General features: G+C 51.5%; 1 protein-coding gene across 4 annotated transcripts in view; it reads left to right on the top strand.

Moving 5' to 3' along the window:
- Window positions 1–7,349: 7,349 nt before the first annotated feature.
- Window positions 7,350–21,458, top strand: part of STARD10 (StAR related lipid transfer domain containing 10) — a 33,857-nt gene continuing 19,748 nt past the window's right edge. Inside the window, exons 1-2 of one of the 4 annotated variants that reach the window (XM_081239243.1) lie at window positions 7,350–7,729; window positions 17,642–17,952. In XM_081239243.1, the coding sequence (XP_081095369.1) occupies window positions 7,687–7,729; window positions 17,642–17,952 (354 nt within the window). In that variant the 5' untranslated portion in view covers window positions 7,350–7,686. Of the gene's footprint in view, window positions 7,730–8,479; window positions 8,500–17,026; window positions 17,275–17,577; window positions 17,953–21,458 lie in introns of those variants that run through there. The other 3 variants (XM_081239246.1, XM_081239245.1, XM_081239244.1) reach the window with 3 other exon arrangements.

Raw genomic sequence — 21,458 nt, 5'->3', positions numbered from 1 at the left:
CCACATGTTGTGAAACAACTAAGCCCATGCGTCACAACTACTGAGCCTGCACACTACAGCCCGTGTACCACAGTTACGGAAGCCCGTGTGCCTAGAGCTCCTGCTCTACAACAAGAGAAGCCACCGCAATGAGAAGCCCGCGCACTGCAACAGAGTAGCCCTGCTCGCCGCAACTAGAGAAAGCCCGGACACAGCAACAAAGACCCGGTGCAGCCATAAATAAATAAATAAATGTGTTTTTTAAAAAATTAGAAAAAATAGGGAAGATTAGTAACCGAACAGAGAACAGAAATGGATCCTCCCATGTAGGAATTTAATATAAGATGAAGGTGGCATTTCAAATAAGTGGAAAAAAGGAATCTCTTCAATAATTTATGTAAGGACAATTAGTTATCCAGTTAGAGAAAAAATATAGTTAAAATTTTTTCTTGGGGCTTCCCTGGTGGCACAGTGGTTGAGAGTCCGCCTGCCGATGCAGGGGACACGGGTTCCTGCCTCGGTCCGGGAAAATCCCACATGCTGCGGAGCAGCTGGGCCCATGAGCCATGGCCGCTGAGCCTGTGCGTCCGGAGCCTGTGCTCCGCAATGGGACAGGCCACAACAGTGAGAGGCCTGTGTACCACAAAAAAAAAAAAATTTTTTTCTTCACACTATATGCAAAAGTAAATTCCAGATGGATTATATTACATTATAATTTATAATCATAAAATGAAAAAGATATCAGAAACAAGTAGGATAGTTTATCGATAACCTTGGGATACGGAAGACCTTCCTAAACAACATTCACAGCACAAAAATCATTAGGGAAAAGATAGATAATTTAACCACATCAAAATGTAAAATTTCTGGATAATAAAAGACACAATGCCCTATAAAATTCCAAGAGCCATTCTTGCAGAAATGGAAATGCCAATCCTCAAATTCACATGGAATTGCAAGGGGCCCTGAATAGCCAAAACAATCTTGAAAAAGGACAAAGTTGGAGGACTTCACACTTCAAGATATACTACAAAGCTACAATAGTAAAAACAGAGTGGTACTGGCGTAAAGATAGACACATAGACCATTACGTTAGAATAGAACTGAGATCCAGAAATAAAGCCATACATCTATGGCCATTTGTTTTTTGACAAGGATGCCAAGTCAATTCAATTGAGAAATAATTGTTTTTTCAACAAATGGCACTGGGACAACTGGATTTCTATATGCAAAAGAATAAAGTGAGACCCTTACCTCACATCATATACAAAAAACTAACTCAAAATGGATCTGAGACCTAAAGTTACGAGCTGAAATTATTTTTAAAAATCTTTGAAGAAGCATTGGGGAAAATCTTCAATGACTATTATTTCATGAATATGACACCAAAAGCACAGGCAACAAAGGAAAAAAAGAGCTTTTGTGCATCAGAGGAGATGATCAAGAAAGTAAGAAGACAACCTACAGAATAGGAGAAAATATTTGCAGATATATATCTGATAAGGGTCTAGTGTCCAGAATATATAAAGAACTCCTAAAACTCAACAACAAAAATAACCCAATTCAAAAAATAAGCAAAGGATTTGAATAGACATTTCTCCAAAGAAGATATACAAAAGGCCAATAAACACATGAAAAGGTGCTCAGTGTTATTACTCATTAGGGAAATGCAAATCAAAACCACAAGATACCACCATATGCCTACTAGAATGGCTATAACTTATTTTATTTATTTATTTATTTATTTATTTTTGCGGTACGCGGGCCTCTCACTGTTGTGGCCTCTCCCTTTGTGGAGCACAGGCTCTGGACGTGCAGGCTCAGCAGCCATGGCTCACGGACCCAGCTGCTCTGCGGCATGTGGGATCTTCCCGGACCGGGGCACAAGCCCGTGTCGCCTGCATTGGCAGGCGGACTCTCAACCACTGTGCCACCAGGGAAGCCCTAGAATGGCTATAATTTTTAAAAAATTGTTTTAATGGAAAATAATACTCATCGGCAAGTATGTTAAGAAATTGGATGAATTGGGAGATATGGATGGACATATATACACTATTGATACTATGTATAAAACAGATAACTAATGAGAACTACTGTATAGCACAGGGAACTCTACTCAGTGCTCTGTGGTGACCTAAATGAGAAGGAAATCCAAAAAAGGGGATATATGTATACGTATAGCTGATTCACTTTGCTGTACAGTAGAAACTAACACAACATTGTAAAGCAACTGTACCCAATAAAATTAATTTTAAAAAAAAGAAAGAAATTGGAACAACCTTTGGGCATTGCTGGTGGGAATGTAAAATGGTAAAGCTGCTGTGGAAAAGTTTGATGGTTTCTCAAAAGGTTAAACATATAAACTACTGTATGACCCAGCAATTCCACTGCTAGATTTACTGAAGGCAAGGACTCAAAGAGATAGTTTTATACCCATTTCATAGTAACATTATTCATAATAGACAAAAGGTGGAGACACTTGGTGTCCATCAACAGATGAATGGATAAACAAAATGTGGTTTTGTTTACAAATTGAATGTTATTCAGCCATAAAAAGGAATGAAGTTCTGACACACGCTACAACTTGTATGAACCTTGAAAACTTATACTACATGAAATAAGTCAGATACCAAAGGACAAATATTTTATGATTCCACTTATATAAAATATAGAATACTCAAATTCATGGAGACAATGTAGATTAGAGGTTACTGGAGCTGTGTAGAGGAAATAGGTCGTTATTACATAATGTTTACAGAATTTGTTTGAGATGATTAAACAGTTTTGGAAATAGTGGTGATGGCTGTGCAACATTGTGAATGTAATTAATGCCACTGAATTACTGTACACTTAAAAATGGTTAAAGTGGTAATTTTTATGTTATATACACAAAGTAAAAAGAGAAAACAGAGAGGATAGTATACACAAAGTGAAAGGACACTATATTCAAAGTAAAAAGACACTATACACAAAGTAAAAAGAGAGGCATATAGAGAGATGGATGAGGAGAAAATACTTGCAACATGTATAACAAATTAGTAAAATCCAGAAGATATAAAGAACTTCCACAAGTCAACTAAAGAACAGAAAACCCAATATAAAAATGGGCAATGACTTCTATCAGAAGAAGAAAAACAAATGGTCCACAAAAAATAAAACTATGCAAAACTAGTGAAATGTAAGTTAAAGTATGACAGAGAGGTCAAGTTTCACTCATCAGATTGGTAAAAATTAAGAAATTTATTAATATTTAGAGGTGAGGGGAAATGGAACCATCATTCCTGCTGGTGGGAACGTAAACAGGGCTAACCTCTTGGGAAGGCACTTTGGTCATACTACACACACACACATTCAAACACACCCTTGGCCCCAGCAGTTGCACTCCAGTATATGACAGGATGAATGGTTACATATATGGTATATCCCCAAGGTGGAATTCAATGCACTCCAAAGAAGAAGCTGGATCTGTGTGTCCTAACATTGGAAATATATGTCTGAAATACTACATAATACTTTTTAGACTTCCCTGGAGGTCCAGTGGTTAGGACTCTGTGCTTCCACCACAGGCGGCCCAGGTTTGATCCCTGGTCAGGGAACTAAGATCCTGCAAGTCTCGAGGCTCGGCCAAAAATAAAACAACAGTAATCATAATACTTTTAAAAATCCAACAGGTTTATTTTTTGTTTCTAATGTTTATGTTTTGTTTCTAAATGATGAGATTAAATGTTCAGACTGCTGTTTGCAAGCAGTTTTCACAAATGACACCGGGGAGAGTGGGCTGGCTTTATTCTCAGTACATGAAAAGCCAAATGAAGTATGATCATCACGTCCACTTTTTTTTTCTTTTTTCTAGCTGTAGCTTTGCAGTCTTAGTGACATCTGGATGTGCTGTGTATAAATTTTGATTGGATAAATGCAAGAATCTGGCAACAATCATCTTTAGACAACTTTACAGGTTTATTTTTATGCTTCTCTTTAAATAGTTGTTTATGTGTATAGCCAATGGACCACCAAAGATTATAAATTAAATAATATAGAACTAAAAATTAAACCGTTTAAAAGCATGAAATGGTCAAAATGCTTGGGGTTTGAGGGAAGTGAGTTCATCTGTAGCTAAAGGGGTCCTGGGACCCCCAACCTTCCCTACACACCACATGCACGCACTGTTGACTGTTACATTAAAGTGAAAACAGCGTTTGGAATGGGATGAACTGAAACTACACCCACCGAGGAGAGAAACTTGTGATTTGGGCATCATTCAATATGGGCGAATGTGAACAATGCTTTGAAATGGGCAGGAAAGATGACCCCTTCTCATTTCCCAAAAAGTCAGGTCAACGGTATATGAATAAGAGGAATAGAAAATTATTTGGTAGATGAGATGTGGCAGAGGTGGGGTGGAATAAAGTGGCAAGAGGGTCCTTCACAAGGAACTTAAATCCTCAAGATGTTGAAGTATATTTGGTTTTAGCCGTGTTCAAGAGAAAACCAAGCGCAGCCCAAGAGGAAGCTTCTTCCCACAGTACGCACCCTCCCTCTGGGCAGCAGGCAGGCCACAGCTCGACCCTATGCAAAGCCACCAGGCTCAGCGAAAATAGGTGGCTATGAAATTCCCAAGGCACTAGCAGGGACTAGGGACTGGATGAGCTGGTGACACAACTGGAAGAGCTCCAAGGGAGAAGACCATGAGAGATGAGGGGGAGACAGGTGGGATCGCCTCTGCAGCCTCCTTTGTGAGGCCCCAGCCATTATCGAGGGCTCGGGGGCGGGGTGGGGGGGAAAGGGGCAGAGTAATTGAGACCCGCTTTTCACTTGCAGCCCACCATTCCTTCCAACTTTCTAAAGTTTTAGGCTGCTGACCTATGTGAAAAGCAGCTGATCCAGTGTGATGCCGTTTGAGGACAGTGAGTGAAGAGGTACCTGACCCAGGTGAGGAGTGTCCCCACTATCTCATGGTCAGAGGTGGTCAGTGCCTAGTTCTTACTCGGAACACAGCAGTGAAGAGTGGTTGCCAAAAAAAAAAAAAAGATTCAGTGTTAAATACACTGAGTTTGGGTTTCCCTGGTGGCGCAGTGGTTAAGAATCCACCTGCCAATGCCGGAGACATGGATTCGAGCCCTGGTCCGGGAAGATCCCACATGCCGCGGAGCAACTAAGCCCGTGCGCTACAACTACTGAGCCTGCGCTCTGGAGCCCACGAGCCACAGCTACTGAAGCCCGTGCGCCTAGAGCCTGTGCTCCACAACAAGAGAAGCCACCGCAATGAGAAGCCCGCGCACTGCAACGAAGACCCAACGCAGCCAAAAATAAATACATAAATGAATTTCAAAAAATAAATAAATACGCTGAGTTTAAGGAACCAGAAGCAGACATCCCAGCGGCCAGAGAAAGGCCTAAACCATAAATTGGGGAATCAGCTTATGGATGGAAGTGAATGAGGTCATCCAAAGAGAGTATGCAGAGTGAAGAGAGGGCCCTTGATAGAACCTGGAAGACACCAGTATTTCAGCGTGTCCTAACCCGATCAAAGATCACCAGGGACAAATCCATAGTCCAGTGAAGTCAGGTTTATTGACCCATTGCTAGGAGGAAGACAACACACCAGAGGAAAAATGAGGTGTCCTACCGAACACAAAGGAATAGAGAGAGTTCTTATAGGATTTGAGGGAGAGGTGGAATTAGGTGAAATTTAAATGAGGCAATATTTTGATGGCTCAAAGCAAAGCAGAACTGCGTCTGGACTGCTCAGTGGACTCAGGGTCCTGTTTGGAAACAATAAAGTTAAGGCAGATGTGGAGTATATGTTTAGAAATCCCTTATCTGAGTCTCTGCACCTGGGCTGTAAATCCTGTCCTTTTAGTGATTTAACTCCTCCAGGCAAGAGTTTCATTCCTACTTATATAATTTCAAACAGCAAAATTTCTGACTGTCTATGATTTTAGAAAACAAAGTTGCTCGGTAAGAAAGAAGTAGTCACTCAAAGGAGGGGGTTGTTATGACATTTTATAGTTGCAGTATATCCTTGGGGAAAATATTGTTTCTTATTAATTGTGCAGCTGGCTTTATCTGTGCCCATTATTCCAGCCTGATGAACACCACAGCAGATTTTTACAGTCTGAATGAATTTTTAGGTTTTCAAGGGACACACAATGGAGGTGGAATCTGCAAAGCCTAAGTGTAGTGAGTAGGCAGTGTGGACAAAAAAATGTTGCCTGACAAGTCAGTAAACAAAGAATGTTTCCTGCCATCCAGCCATCAGGCACTGCAGCCACCCCTGAACGGTGCACCCTGAGGGGAATTCTGGAGGGAGAAAAACAGGATACTAGTCCTAGATAGTTAAGATGCATACCAAAGGAATAATTTCAATCAGCCCAGACTCTTGCATCTTCCCATGCACAGGCACTAAAACAATTAACTGGAGATGTCTGGAGATGTTTCTTGTGTGTGATTAGCAGTAATCTTTAGATGTTCACTACATGTTTTTTTCAGGAAAAACTCCTTGCTCCTCCCTTACCTTTTGGAACAGTCCTTCAGAGCTATCTGAGAGGCTGCCATCCCCGGCTATAGTCCTCAGTAAGGCTGCGAATAAGACAAAGTTCTCAGCTTTTAGGTGGTGTACTTATTTTTAGTCAACAGTAGGAAGAAAACTAAATTGTTAGGTCTCACAAAGCGGGAAGGTGATTGTTGGTATTGAACACGAAGAACCTCTTGGTGGTCTAGTCTAGTATAGTGTGCCGCTGTCAAATATGGTAGCCATTAGCCGTAGGTGGCTATTTAAATGTAATTTAAAGTAATTAATTGGATTTTTAAAATAAACTCAAATAAAAGTTTTTCTTCCTCCATGGCACTTAGCCTCATGTCAAATGTACAGTAGCCACAGACTAGTCGCTACCCTATTGGACAATGCAGCTATAGAATATGTCCATTATTACAAACAGTTCTTTTGAACAGCAGTAAGAGAACTCAGAGTCCCAGGCGACGGTGACCCCTGGGAGTGCAGTCTCCTAAGAGTGATGGGGGTGGAAGCCCTGTGGGAGGTGCAGACACGTAGTGCGTAGTATTCTTTCTAAAACTCAGTCCAACAGCGCTACTCTCTCCCTATGACAGCTACCGTGTAACTCGTGCGTACCTCGAACCCACAGCCCAGGCTCAGGGAGCGAGGCTGCACCACTTCATCGCGTTTCCCTGCCTGCACAAACTCACTACCATCCCCACACTCCAACTCCCAACATGCCCCAGGCCCTTCTCCTGCGACTCTGGCTCTTGGACTTCTGGGAAATGTAGTTTTAACAGTGTTCCAATTCGGAAAGGTTCTAGCAGCGAATTGAGGCTCCCAAGAGGCAGTGCGTGGGCTGTTCCTGTCCAGTTCACCGCGGCCGCCATATCTGCCTTGAGGGGCGCCAAAGTCGGCACCCAAGGTTTAGTGCAGCGGTAACTGAGATGCTGGAGTAATGGGAGACCGCGCTGTGCCGCTCCCTGCCATTCCTTAGGTCTCCCCGCTCCGGAGTTGTAGAAACGTCTCAACCCAAGCAGAGCAGACAGGGCCCCAGGGAACCGTAGTAACTGGGCGGCCACAACCACTAGGGGACTTGAAGGCAGCGTCCGACACCGAACAGCCAGAAGGCCGTTGGGCGGCCTCTTACGCGGAGCGCACGCGCAAATGCTGGGCCTCAAGGCTTCCGTAAACACCAAAGAGCGCCTGCGCAAATGGAGCGCCTCGGGATGGACACGAGGGGGCGCCTTAGCAAAGGTAAGAGTAATAAGTAGTAACGTAACGGTCCCGTTGTTTTTCTGTTGTCCTTTTTCTTATGGTTTGCAAAGCACAGGCCCCTTCATTGCCTCTCTTAATTTGATCCTTAGAGCAGTCATTTTACCAGTGGGGCAACGGGTCAGAGAAAGTCATACAGCCAGAGTCCTATCATCTTAAGAGTGTGGAAGACCACAGATGGTTCAGGATTCAAGGACTCTAGCCCAGGCTCTACCTCTGAGTTGCTGTGTGACCTTGATAGTTCTGTTCCCCTGAGGACCTAAGCTTTCTCACTTGTAAATGGAAATAGGTTATTGGAAGGATTGAATAATAAGATCCGGAAGTGAAACTAAGTTGCCAAGCAAAGTATAAAGGCAAAAGATTATTATAATCGTGTGATTGCAGATTGAGGAGCTATTTCCTCATTATACAAATTGCAAAACTGAGGGCCCCAAGAGGGGCAGGAGCTTGCCCCAGGTCTCAGCAGTCTGTGAGCAAGGGCTAACGCCCAGGCTTCCTGCGTTTGGGCTTGGAGCCCTTCCCTGCACCCCAAGGATTAGTGTCTTTTTTGGACACAGGCTTAGAGGACGGAGTCTGGAGGAGTCCCTATTTCTTATCCTTCTCCTACCCAACCTGGGCCTAGTGGAGAAAGGCTCTGCTCTGTTGAGATGACTACCAAAGGCCAGAAACTAAGGAGGAACTGGAGAATCCTGAAGACAGAGGACAGTGTTGCTGGAGCTGTACAGACCCTGCTTCTCTGGAGAGTGGCCCAGGTAAAGGAAGGAACTCAAGTGTGACAGATGAAGGGGTAATGTGAAGGGGACAGACCCTGAATGGAAAAGAGTGGGCTCTGTTTCTGAGCCTGGGAGGAATTGGGTGCTCAGGTGATTCCAGTTGGGGCCAGCGACAGCTGGAGGTGGTGCCTGGGCTGGCTTGGATGCTAAGGAGAGGAAGTGATGCCGGTTGAGCTGAGAGGCTGTAGGAGCCACTCCTCCAACCAGGTGGAGCAGTCAGGTGGCACCATAGGCACATCTTACCAGCCCCCAAGATCAGGCAGCTGCCCGCCAGGGAAATGAACTTTTCTCTGTCCCTTGGAGCTGGGCTGTACCCAGTTGTTTGACTCTGGAGTGCTCTTAGAGGTTCTGGACATAGGTATAGGAGGGGCTAGGAGACCCTAAGGTCTGGTTGCAGATGGGGCCTCCTCAGGCAAGTCATGAAAGGCAGGTGTTTGTAGAAATAGAAATTCAAGATCCTCCCCACCTCCAAGTATCTAATTCTCTGGGCCTTCACTTATCATCTCTGTTTTCATCAGGGGAAACCGAGGCTAAAGGAAGAAAGAACTTTTCTTCAGGACACACAAGGAGCTGGCATAAAATTGGACTAGGACAGGGATCTTTCCATTACATGGCAGTGATCAAACATCTTCATCAAACATTTATTGAGTGTCTAATGTATACGCTGAGTAGAGCTACCTTAGGGTACAAACAGAAGCCAGGAGTGCAGTCAGACCTGGCTTTTAACTAGCCCTCCCAGTGACTTAATGTTGGGATCCTTGGCGAGTCACTACCCCACTCTGAGCCTCAGTGTCTGTAGAGTGGGGTGGTAAGCCTTATTCAAGGGCTGTGTTGAGGTATAACTATGAAATAAATGAGTTAAGAACTATTACGTGTATAGAACACCACCAGGCACGTGGTACATGCTCAGTAAACATTAGCCACTCTTTGTTACTCAGGAACACAGGTGGAGGCCAGCTGCAGATAGGGTTCTCCCAGAGCCCAGCAGGGGCAGAGATGTCGCAGCCCCAGGTCTGTCCATCTCCCAGATACCTCCACTCTGTGCCCAGGGAGCCTGCATTTCTGGAAGTCAAAGGGGGCACTCACATCCCCATTTCCCCCTCTGGCACTGGGAACCTAGCAGGGAGCGTTTACACCTCTACATGCACGTGATTCATTTCCCCACAGCCTGGGTCCAGAGTAAAGGTGATTCTTGCCCAAAGCTCACAGCCCTGGACAGTGAGACCAGAACCACAACCCTTTCTCCCGGCAGGACAGAAGTCCCAAAAGGCTGACAGCAGGGCCTTGACTTGTGTGTCCCCTGAACAGAGCAGGAGCCACGGGCAGTGAGGAGCCTGGGTGGGAGACAGGGCCCAACGTCAGATAACCCTACTGCCAGCCCACCCTGTTTGAAGATGGCAGTCTGGCTCAGTGGTAAATTCATCTCTGGTCCAGGCCTCCCTAGTGGAGGTCTGGTTCAAACCCCTTATTCATCGAGGAAGAAAGAGAAGCCCGGAGAGGCCAGGAACTCACCAAGAGCCCCACAGTAAGGTGGGAGTGAGTCGGAGCCAGAACTCAGGTGTCCTGATGTTAGGCCAGGGCTCTGCCTGGCAGCTAGTTTGGAGGGGGCAGGGCTTGGCTCCATCTCCTTCCCCACGGCCACCACAGCCCCGCTTGGAGCCAGCCTCAAATGCAGCCACCTGGGTGGGTTGTGGTCGGGGAGTGGCAGGGTGGGGGTGGGTGCATGGATGGGTAAAGGGAGGGGGGAGCACAGGACCTGGTCAGAGAGAAGCCCAGAGCCGAGCTGGGGCAGGTGGACTGGGGAGCTCTCCTTGGTGTGTGCGGCTGCTGTAGGATTCTAGGGCCTTGTTAATCAGTCTGAGGCAGCAGAAGATAAAGCTACCACGGGAGCACACTCCTGGAGGAGGGGAGCAAAGCAGATTCAGGAATGAGTCACAGAGCCCAAGCCCTAAATTTAGAAGGTGCTGAAGGAGGCAGCCGCCCCCGGGAGAGCACTGTGGAGATGCCCGCTAATGCGGGGCACCAGGGCCTCAGGGAAGGGAGTAGAGATTGGCAGGAGTCCCCTGCACAGCAGTGCCCCATGGAAGCTGGGTCTGTTCTAGGACTGTTCCAGGTGTGAATTTTGGCCCCAGAATGAACCCCGACCCAAGGCAGAGCCTTCAGCCCCACTCACTGACAGCTCCTAGCAAGCCTTCCCCACACCAGCTTTTCACAGGGTCCTAGGAACCAGCCCCTGGAGTGTGGACATCTCAGTACTGTCCTGCCCGCTGGCTGGGCATAGCCAGGCTCCCTGGGTCCTGCTGCTCTCCTAGCATCCAGTTGTCAGACATTGAGGACGGGGCTGTGTGGATGCAAGGAGCTCATGCCATTGAGCGAAGGCCTTCCAAAGGGAACCCATCCAGGCCTTTGTAGCTGTTTGGAATTGGGGTGAGGGCGGGGGACAAGATGTCATAGCACTCACTTCTGCTTTATTCTCAGCCCTCCAGGCTCCAAGTGAACCCAGACTGTTTCTTTTCCTCCATGTCAGAAGAGGGAGGCACTGCCTCCAGGTCAAGGAGCAGAGGCTTCGGAAAGAGGCCATGCCTTGGGGACAGCTGGCAGACGGGGGTTAGGGGGCCTCAGGAGACAAGAACTGATAGCAGCTGTAGCGTTTATTGAGTGCTCATTGCTTGCCGGGCACCGTGCTGAGCTCTCCAGTGTGTGAACTCACTTCGTCCCCGAGGCAACGGTGTAAGTCCTACTAGCCTGCTCATTCTAGAAATGGGAGTCCTGAGACACAGAGAGGTTAAGTAACTTGTTCTAGATCACACGGTAAGAGGTTTTAACCCAGACAGCCTGGCTCCATAGGCCAAGCTCTTAACCACTGTGGTAGACTGCTGAGCAGGGTATCTCACCCTGTCTATTCCTCCTCCTCTTCTGTCCTTCCCTCCCCATCCTCCAGTCCCTGTACCCTAGAGTCCTGGGAGCTTCTCTCTGGGCCTTGCGGGGTCTTGCTGCCCAGGGTGCTCCCAGGCTTGGGGGAAAGAAGAGACTAACACAGCTCCACTGCAACCCCCCCACCATGCAGGACTTCACAATTTACAGAGCCCATCCACCTGCCCCAGGCCGGTGGAGAGGCATCTTGAGCACCACCACTTCCACAGGAAGACAGACCAGAGAGGTGCAGGGCCTTGCCCAAGGTCGGTAGGGCCCAGTGTGGAACCATGGAGACTCCTCTTTGGGAGGGCCCCAGGCCCAGATGGCCAGCGCCCCCTCTGCAGGCTGGGTCCTTCTGCTGATGATGTCTTTGGGGCACTGCCACCTGCAGCAACTCAGTTTGATTGCTGGGTTGATGCAGCCTTCCAAAAGCCCTCAAGTTTCCTGTCAGAGGCTCCTGATCCATCTGCCTGACCCCAGGCCCTCCCCTCGGCTATGTGCTCAGGCTGGGTGGCAGTGGGGGTGGAGGTGTCTTTGTGTGTCTCTGGGGAGGACGAGGTTTTCTGGCCCTTTTACCAGGGCAAGAACTCCAGCCTTGGGACGACAGCCTCTTTTCTGGAAGCCCGCACAACTTCCTTCTTTCGGTTTCTTCGTATTTTTTAATCTCAAAGCTGTGCCCTCAGTGCCCCGACAGGACAGTTTCCACCTCCTGGGACTAGAGGGGCCTCTGGGGAGCACTTAGGATCGCCCGTTGGGTGGGGGAAGGGGCAGAGGGTCCACCCCCCAAACCCCTAGGCTATTGTTCCCACCGGGGAGAGACTCGTCTAAGAAGCCTGCTTGAGGAGCTCAGACCTGCCCAGGGACACAGCCCAGCCCAGGTTTAACATGACTTCCCTCGCACCCCTTCTGCCCCTGCCAGGGGACCACACGTGGGGATACCAAGGATAGGTTCTGTTTCTTGCTGGGCCTTATTTTTCTCATTTGTCAAATGAGGCTAAGAGTCCCTGTATAACCTTCCACCTAAGGTTATTGTGAAGGTTAGACAAAATGAGTGTGGCAGGGCTTCCCTGGTGGTGCAGTGGTTGAGAGTCCGCCTGCCGATGCAGAGGACACAGGTTCGTGCCACGGCCCGGTAAGATCCCACATGCCGCGGAGCTGCTGGGCCAGTGAGCCATGGCTGCTGAGCCTGAGCGTCCGGAGCCTGTGCTCCGCAATGGGAGAGGCCACAACAGTGAGAGGCCCGCGTAACGGAAAAAAAAAAAAAAAGAAGAGTGTGGCAGACTTTTACTCTGGCCCAGGGCCTCTTCACAGAGAGGATGTGCAAGGCCGTTCGTGTATGTGTGTGCATGTGTGCGTGTGCACGTGTGTGCAACAGCTGTGACCCCGGTGCTGACTGTACCTTCCCAGGGCAGGCGAGGGACTGGTGTAGCTCTCTGAGGCTTTGTGATGTGGGTATGGCAAAGGGCCTCAGGTACAAGGTTGCCAGATTTAGCAAATATTTGCTACATGCTCATTCTAAAAATGATTTTCCTTATCTGAAAATCAAATTTCACGAGGTGTCCTGTGTTTTATCTGGCAACTCTACTTGGGTGACCTGGTGCACCCAAGCCAGTGTACCCATGTTGGGCTCCCACGCATGAGACTGAGATTGTACGTGGCTGTGTGGGTCTGTGACAGGACATCAGTGTGATGGCACATGGCTGTGACAGTGTCACCAGGAGGAGAGGGGATGTGGGTAACTGTGATTGTGTGCCTCTCTGTGACTCCCTCAGGCTCCAGCGGCTCCCTCAGGGCAGTGCTTGGGCTGTTTGCTCAGGGAGGCCCAGCAGGGGTAGGAGACCCACCCTGGGCAAACACCTAGATCCAGGTCCAGTTGGGACTGGGGTGCCGAGCCTATTGCCACCTGCATCAAACTGTAAAGGACGGGTCCGTCTCAAGGCCGAGCCAGCCCTGGGGGCCTCAGGAATCACCTCTCTACTCTGCTCCTTCCTGGTGACATCACACAGGTCATTGCCCAGGCTTCTAGAACGTTGCCCCCAGGATACTGCCTCGTTATCCTAGGCAACCTGGGAATTTTCTCCGACTAAACTGGCAGGGCCAGTTACCCCTGAGGAGAGGGAGTGGGGGGAGAAGGGGTCAGGGGGGGCCTTCTCCTCATCTCCCAGAGGTCAGATCGAGGCAGCCATCCGTCTGACTAGATGATGAGTTGGAGGGAGCACCCCGGAGCAAGTCAAGACCTGGTAGCTCCTCATTGTCCAGGACACTGGACAGGGTGGGGCCCTTGGGCAGAGGATGAATCTTGAAGCAGAGAGAGAGTGGTGACTACCCCAAGGTCACCCCTGAGGTAGTGAAAGTAGTGGTGTATAATGGGGAACAGGGACAGAGCCTTGGGTTAGGAGCTGGGAGACCTAGGATCTTATCTCTGCTTTGTCCCTGCTGGCGGGGACTTTGTTTCTCCATCTGTACAGTTAGGGGCTGTGGCCATATGATGTCAGTCTGAGGGTGTTTAGTCCTGACGGGGACTCAGCGAGGGGAATTGAGGGGAATGTGAGGGACCAGGTCATGGATGGCTCCAGGCAGGTACCCTACCCTATTCCAACAGCTGTCGGGGCAGTGAGCAAGGACTGGTGTGGATATCTCCAAACGACCCCCTACCCCCATTCCAAGAGTCCTGAGGTACTGGAGGTCCCTAGATGGGTTCTGTCTTACTTTGATTCAGGGGCGTCCCCATGCCTCCCACACCTCAGCTGCTCTCTCTGTGAGGGGCATGTGTAAGACCCAGCACTTGCTCAGCACCCTGGGTAATGATTCCTCACATTCTCATGATGCCTCTCGGTTTGCTAAGCACCTTCTCTTTCTCTTACACGCTCCCGCCTTCCACTCCCACTCTGACTCCTGCTTGGTGTTGCCCCATTCTGGGACTGGGGCCCAGAGAGGCACCTCACCCAATCCACTTTCCGTCAAGGGGCCCTGTGGCTGGTTCAGGGGCTGCAGGGGGCAGAGCAGGGTCATGCTTTGCCAAGCTTTTCCACTGTTTACTCTTTCCTGAGAATCTTAACAACCATCCTATCAAGATGTTACGTTAACACTTTTTTGTTGGAAATATGCCATTTTGGGACAGTGCATTTATTCCTCCCTACCCTTCTCCCTCCGGTTATATTTTTAGTTACTTGGGGGTGAAACTGATATATGTACAACTCTTTTCCTTGCAATAATTCTCAGAGAGTAGGTATTATTATTCTAGATGAAGAAACTGAGGCTCAGAGAGGACATGTCACCTGCTCTTGGTCACACATTTAGGAAATGGTATAGACAGGATTTGAACCCAGTTCCACAGGCCCTTTGCACTTCCAGGCTGTGGGAAGCAGGGATGGCCAAGTCCTAGGACTCCTCTCCAGACTCCTCCCCCAGGTCACCCATCCCAGCCCTCCTAGCCTTCTCTCTGCTGCTCAGGGGTGTTTGAGACAGGATATGAATCTGCTTTGATCCAGGCATGTTTGGGAGGCTGTCATGAACCCTTGAGCCAGAGATACCTAAATTCCTGGGGCTTACAGGGGGCTGCAAGGGCAAATTAATGATGAATAGGATGAGGAGTGATCCTAGCTAGCCTGGCCTAAACCTCCAGGCAGGGTTGAGCCCAGGGCATAGCCATCTGAGCCCAGAGGTACCAGGTCACCCACTTTTACTGCCCCAAGACCCAAAAGATTCATTCTTGGTTAATCTATATTTGAATTTGAGTATTGGTTTGATTTCTGCCATGTGTACCTCCCTGAGTTTGTGTGTCTCAGGCTGGCAGTGCTCTGGGGGGTGGAGAAGTCCTGTCAGTCTGTCCTCACTGCTATCTCCTGCTGTCACCCCAGCCTTATCTCTTCACCCTAGACTGGGTGATGGGCATGAGAGGGGTACTGCCCTGATGCCTGCTGTCAGCTGAGATGTGTGTCATTGGGGCCCTCAGAAGGCAGGAGCCGCCAGGCCAGTGCTCCTCTCTCTTTTCCTCGTGGCAGATCCCAGAAGCTACAGTTCACAAAGCAGGCTCTGTGTACCCCTCTTTGAATCTCCCATTAGCCTGGGTATGAGGCTGTCAGATAAAACCATTGAAGCCAGGGGAGGGGCAGTGAACTGCCTAGGGTTGGGGTGGAGGCAGAGGACATGCATAGCGGAGAGCCAGAGCCCTGGCCTCCTGAACCCAGATCCAGCCCCCCTGACACCCATTTCTACACACTTAAAGAATGTGGGTTAGAAGGGGTGAGGGTGATTATCTGACTATGCCCCTCACACTGGAGATCTAAGGTCATCACACAAGCCTCATGGGGACCTGCAATTCATTTTACAAGATTTACTTTGCAGAATGGACCTTGGGGTCACTTGCCATCAGGGCTCCCTGCTCACCCCCTCCACTTTTAAAATTGGGCCTGATTCACACACATCTCAGAGCCCTAAGCACTTCAGGAAGAAACACCTCTATTTGTGAACCCACCGTGACAACTCCTATAAGAAAAGCTGTTCCATCCCAGAGCTCTAGGATGGTGAGGCTAGGAGGTTATACATTCTGATGCTTACATTCTACAGATGGGAAACTAAGGCTCAGAAAGGTGATGGGGACAGCCAGAGCAGAGAAAGGAACCCTGGGGTGGGAGGAGGCTGAGATCTGGGTTCTGGGAAGGATGGCCATGTACTCACCATGTGTCAGTGGGCAAGTGGTGGGCACTTGTGCCCTATTAGCTGCCCATCCAGGGGAGCTCACCACGGGCCCTAGCTCTCCCTAGCCCTCTGCAGTCAAGGGCCAGTCACTAGGGTCAGTGAATGCTAGCCTTGGGCCCATTGCCACACTCCTACTGGCCTCACCTCAGAGAAATTGAACTATTGGCCTCAGTTCACACGGGGCAGCTGGAGGTAGAGCTGGCACTAGGACCCAGGGGGGCAGGTAGCAGCCTCCCTGGCTGAAAGGGGTGGCTGGAGTACTGGTGGACCTACCTCCCCTGTGGCTGTGGAGCTCTGGACAGCTCCGCCTGGGGAGGGACAGGGTAGCCCCAGAGCTCTGGGGCCAGATGCTCTTGAGACCCTAGTCTAATCCATGGGAGGTGTGTGAATACATGCAGGGGTGCTCGGGAGGGGTGGTGGTGGACAAGGGCCAGAGTCGGGCTGGAGGAAAGCCTGGTTAAAGCTCCCAGCCGGGAGTGAGATGGGAGTGGAGATTTACCCACGTCTAGCCAGCCTGTGAACCTTGAGGCTAGTGGTTGTTGGGGGATGCAAGCTGTGGGCTCTTGATTGTGGTGGGGGGAGTGTGCCCATCTTTGGGTCTCTGGGTGGTTCCTTGTGTCTAAGTAGGTTGTTGCAGAGGTGTGTACCTGTGAGTATGGGAGGGTGTTGGGGAGAAGGGGTTCGCAGGTAACTTCCAGAATCCCTCTTCGAGCACCTCCTCGCCCTTCTTCTCAGAGCCCACTCTATCTGGGCCCCTCCCCGACCCCTGCCTGAGGACTGGTCGGGCCAGGTCCCCTTCGGAGGCGGGTGGGGCGGCGCTAGGACCCGGCGGGGCGGGGTGGGGCGGGGCTCCGAGACCCATCTGCTGTACCTCCGCAGCCAGGAAAATACCGAGCGCTGGCGAGCGGAGACCCCGGAGCCCCCAGCCTAGCTCGGAGAGAGGGAGGGAGGGAGCGGGGGCGCGCGGGGCGGGGGGGGGGCGCGTGGGGCGGGGCCGGCGGTGGGACCCACTGCTCCTCCCCCCAGAGCCCCCGCGCGGCCCCGGTCGCCCGGGCAGCGCGGCGGCGGCGGCGGCGGCGGCGGCAGAGGCGCTCGCACCTCCGGCCCCGGCGGGCCCAGGCGGAGCAGCTGGCACAGGTGAGCGGGCCGGCCCCGCGAGCACCCCACCCCGCCCCCACCACGGGCCCCTCGCCGGCGCCGCTGCCGAGTTAGTTGAGCCAGTCCGGCAAGCGCTGCGCGGACCCCGCCGGGCCGTCCGTCACCTCGGGTCGCGGCCTCCCCCGGGTCCCGACGGCCCCCCCCCGCACCCGATACGCAGCCCCCACTCCGGCCCCCAAACCGGAGGTCTGGGTCGCTCCTAGCGGAGGGGTCGGGGGGCGTACTGCTCTGTACCGGCGGTGCGCGCTGGCCAGCCCCTGCCTGTCTCTCTCTACCCGCCAGGACCCCGGACAGCCGCACCCGCGCCCCCAGCGCACTGACTCCGGTTCCGAAACCGGTCTTTCAGGTCCCTGGAAGGTGGCGTCAGCATCTGCAGCCGCGTCGACGTTGTTGGAGCTTCCGCGGAAGACCCAGGAAAGCCGGACTAGGACCAGGGCCCTGGGCCTCCCCATGGAGAAGTCAGCTGCCTCAAGTGAGCCCCAGGGGCCTCGGCCAGTCCTGGGCCGCGACAGCGTCCAGGTGCCCGACGACCAGGACTTCCGCAGCTTCCGGTCAGAGTGTGAGGCCGAGGCGGGCTGGAACCTGACCTACAGCAAGGCCGGCGTGTCTGTGTGGGTGCAGGCTGTGGAGATGGATCGTACCCTGCACAAGATCAAGGTAGGGTTGCCCTGCAGCAGGTGTGGTCTGCACTGCACCCTTACTTCCTCTGACCAGGGAGTCTCCTGGTCCTCCCGCAGGGTTACAGACACCCAGTTGTACACCTCAGACTCTCCTGTGAGAAACCAGGAGGAGGCACAGTTTGCTGGGCAAGCCTCCATCTCACAGATGGGCCAACTGAGGCCTGGAGAGGGGGCGTGACTCCCTCTGGCTCACTCAGCCAGAACCCAGGCTTCTGCACACCCCTGCCTGATCCGGGGAGGTGGGCTGCTGTCAGCCCTACCTAGGAGAATGGTCTCCCTCAGGGAGCCCTCTACCCATGGAAGCCTTCACCACGTCCTGACTTGAGTCATCTGAGGAGGGAGACTGAGCCCTTCTCTCCTGAATTCCTGGTTCTCTCAGCCTGAGCTGGGTCTCTTCCCCCACTCTCTGCACCCTTGGGTGCCAGGGACCTGATTCCTTCCTGTCTGATGCCCTGCTCTTCCCCCTTCCCTCCTGCCTGTTCCCTGAGTCTCTCCTGCAGGGACTCAGGATCCTGGCTGGCAGATCCTGAAAGCAGGGCTTAGATGTCTCTGCCTTACACAGGGCCAGACTGGGGGTGGCCTGGGGGAGGAGAGGACAGCAGATGCAGGGAAGATGTAGGCACATTCAGTCTCCCTCACAGCCATCAACCCCATTCCTCACAACCCCCTGATTTTCTTCTCTTTGCCAAGATAGGGCCGGCTTGGGGTTTGGGACCCTGTGAGCCCACCTACCCTGGGGAACTAGATGGGGAATAGGCTGGTGAAGACTCTGATTAGAGGCCTCGGTAGCTTCCTCCAGCACAACACATCTGGCATTGCTGTGAGTGCCCCTTTTCAAGGGGGCAGGTCTCCCTTCAGTGGGGTCCTGGCAGTAGACTGTACCCTTCCCTTTCTCTTGCCTCACCCTTCCTGCTGTCCTTCTCGAACATGTGGAGGAGTGTATTCCTGTGGTGGAGAGGGGCAGAGGTGGAAGCAGGACACTGAACTCAGAGGGCACTCCTGGCCTCCCCCTACTTCATTCAGCCCCTCTTGCCTGGGACCTGCTCTTGGATTTGGATTTAGCTCTGGCATCATGGCCTCATACCAGGGCCAGGGATGTCTGACCTTCCCTCTCTGACCCTGTGCCTTTCTGCCTCACTTTGTCTTAGTCATTTAGACCTTTGTCCACCTGTCCCCGTGTGGTCTTCTGGCTCACCCATTCTGTCTTCCCTTCTTCCTTCTATAATTCTCTGTCTGCACCCTGGCTATCTGACTGTCTCTTTCTCTCTGGGTTTCCATGTGTGTCTCCCCTACTGGGAGACTCTACCCAGGCCTGAGGACCCTGGGCTGGGGCCTTTCCGGAGGCCTGACCTGTGTCTGAGCCTGAGGAGCAGGGAAGGGAAGGGCAGCTGGTATGTTCCAGCTTAGTGCTCTCTGAGGACAGGGACAGGTCCTATCCTTCTTTGCGTCCTCAGCCTCCAACACAGACAGAGCAGGGATGTTTGTTGAATGAAGGATGGAAGGAAGGAAGGAACGAAGAAACAAACTGAATAAAAAGTGAGCAAAGTTGTTGTGAGAACAAGGTTGTTTTCCTCACTGTGACCTAGGAAAGGCTCAAAGGCTGGGCTGTGCAGTGGGGTGGGGAAGTGTAATTTCCCCACCGAGCTGGCTCTCCAGAAGGAAGAGAAGGGGAAAGTCTGAACTGAGACCAGTACTCCCACCCTCTGTGTCAACAGGGCGGAGCTGCCGCCTCCATCTGGCTTGGTTAATGAATAAACCCAGCCTAGTCCAGGACTGGAGTTGGCAGTTACAGGGGCCAGAGTGCCACAACGGACCCCTTGTGGGCAGATCAGATTTGTCAGGTGTTCTTCCTTGGGAGTGGAGGGGACTTGTAAAAACGGGGGTATTGTGGGCTTGTGGTCAGGGCATACACCTGACCTTCCTTCCCTCTCAGACTCAGCAGAGGTTGGAGGTGCCTTTACAACCCCAGTTTCATACTCACCCCTCACTGGGGTGCAAGTATGGACACCGAGGTCCAGGGGCCAGCCCAGGCTCACACAGCCAGGTCCCAGCGGAGCCAGACTTGGCACCCAGACCTTTAGCCTCCCTGCCTAGTTCTCTCTGTTGTGCTCCCCACAGTGGAGGGGGACTGGGGCCAGGAGGTGAGCAGAGCTGGGGCCTAAGGAGGAGGCTGGGGCCTTGGTTACGGGCATCCCGAGATCTCTGATCCCCTCAGCACAGCCAGATGGAGCTGTGGGGGACAGGCAGAGGTCTCTGAGCTCCCCATCCCCAAGATTCCAGGAATCCATTTCTGGTAAGAGCCCCTGCTCTGAGCCAAGCGTTTCTCTCCATGGTCTAATTTACCCTCCGGCCAGTCCTGGGCAGTAGTAGAATTGTCTCCATGATACAAACAAAGAAACTGAGGCTGAGAGAGGTGATGTCACTTGCCTAAGGTCATATCAGCTGAGGCAGGAGTGGAACCCAGGCCAGCCTGGCTCCAGAGCCCCTGCCTCTCTCAGCTTGGGCTCACATCTTAGTCAACATTCTGGCATTTGACCCCATCAATAACTCTTTGAAGGACATGGTGTTCTCATCATCCCATTCTTGTTTGATAAATGAGAAAGCTGAGGCCCAGAAAGGGGAGTGGCTTGTCAAGGTCGCACAGCAGGTCTGAAGCCAGAGTCCCCAGGGATGATTGGGTCACTCCGGGAGGCTGCGACTCAACCACAGGTATTTGTTGAGCTCCCCCCTCCCCACAGCCTGTTCTGGGCCTGCCCTCTGTGCTGGAAAAGCCAGCTGCCTCCTGTACATGTCCTGTGTGTATGATCCCAGTTTGGGGGAGAGGGTCCACCTATCTGCCTACCTGATTGATTTCCTCCACCTCACTCCCTTTCCCCCAGACTTATCTTCTCCCTGCCCCTGTGTCCAGAGGTTCCTGGAAGAAACTGTGGCTCTGGCCCAGCATTTGGAGCCAGGACAAAGGGACAGGGCTGCTGGAGGCCACCTCTTCCCTTTCCCTCCCTCCTGGCCTCCAGCCTAGTCTGGTCCCAAGCCTGCACTGTGCTCCGGGCACTGGAGAGGGGGCAGATACCACTTCCTGAGAGGTCAGGCTTCGTCCCAAAGGCAGACACTGAACATGGATCCTGGGTCCAAGCAGAGGGAAGCTTGGAACCTGAATACAGGTCTCTCAATGCCCAGGCCAGGCTTCCCCACAGCTCCTGTAGCAGTAGAGAAATGGGAAACCAGGGGGTCTGCCATTTATTCAAGCAGGGCTAGCTGGGGAAGAGGCTGAGGTCTAGTCCTGGCTATGGTATTCTTTTGCTGTGTTTGTGACTGTGGGCACATCCCTGCCCTCTCTGGGTTATGTCTCCATCTGTGCCATGGGGCTCTTCTGGCTCCAAGGGCCTCTAAACTCAACGCCTGAGCTGGGGCCCATGGAGAGGGATGAGGCACAGGGGACAGAAAGCAGGAGATGACACAGCCTGCCCAGCCCTGCCCTGGATG

This window comes from Mesoplodon bidens (genome assembly GCF_964165515.1).
Source record: "Mesoplodon bidens genome assembly, chromosome: 7".
NCBI lineage: Eukaryota > Metazoa > Chordata > Mammalia > Artiodactyla > Ziphiidae > Mesoplodon > Mesoplodon bidens.
This window is presented reverse-complemented; position numbering and strand designations above follow the sequence as displayed.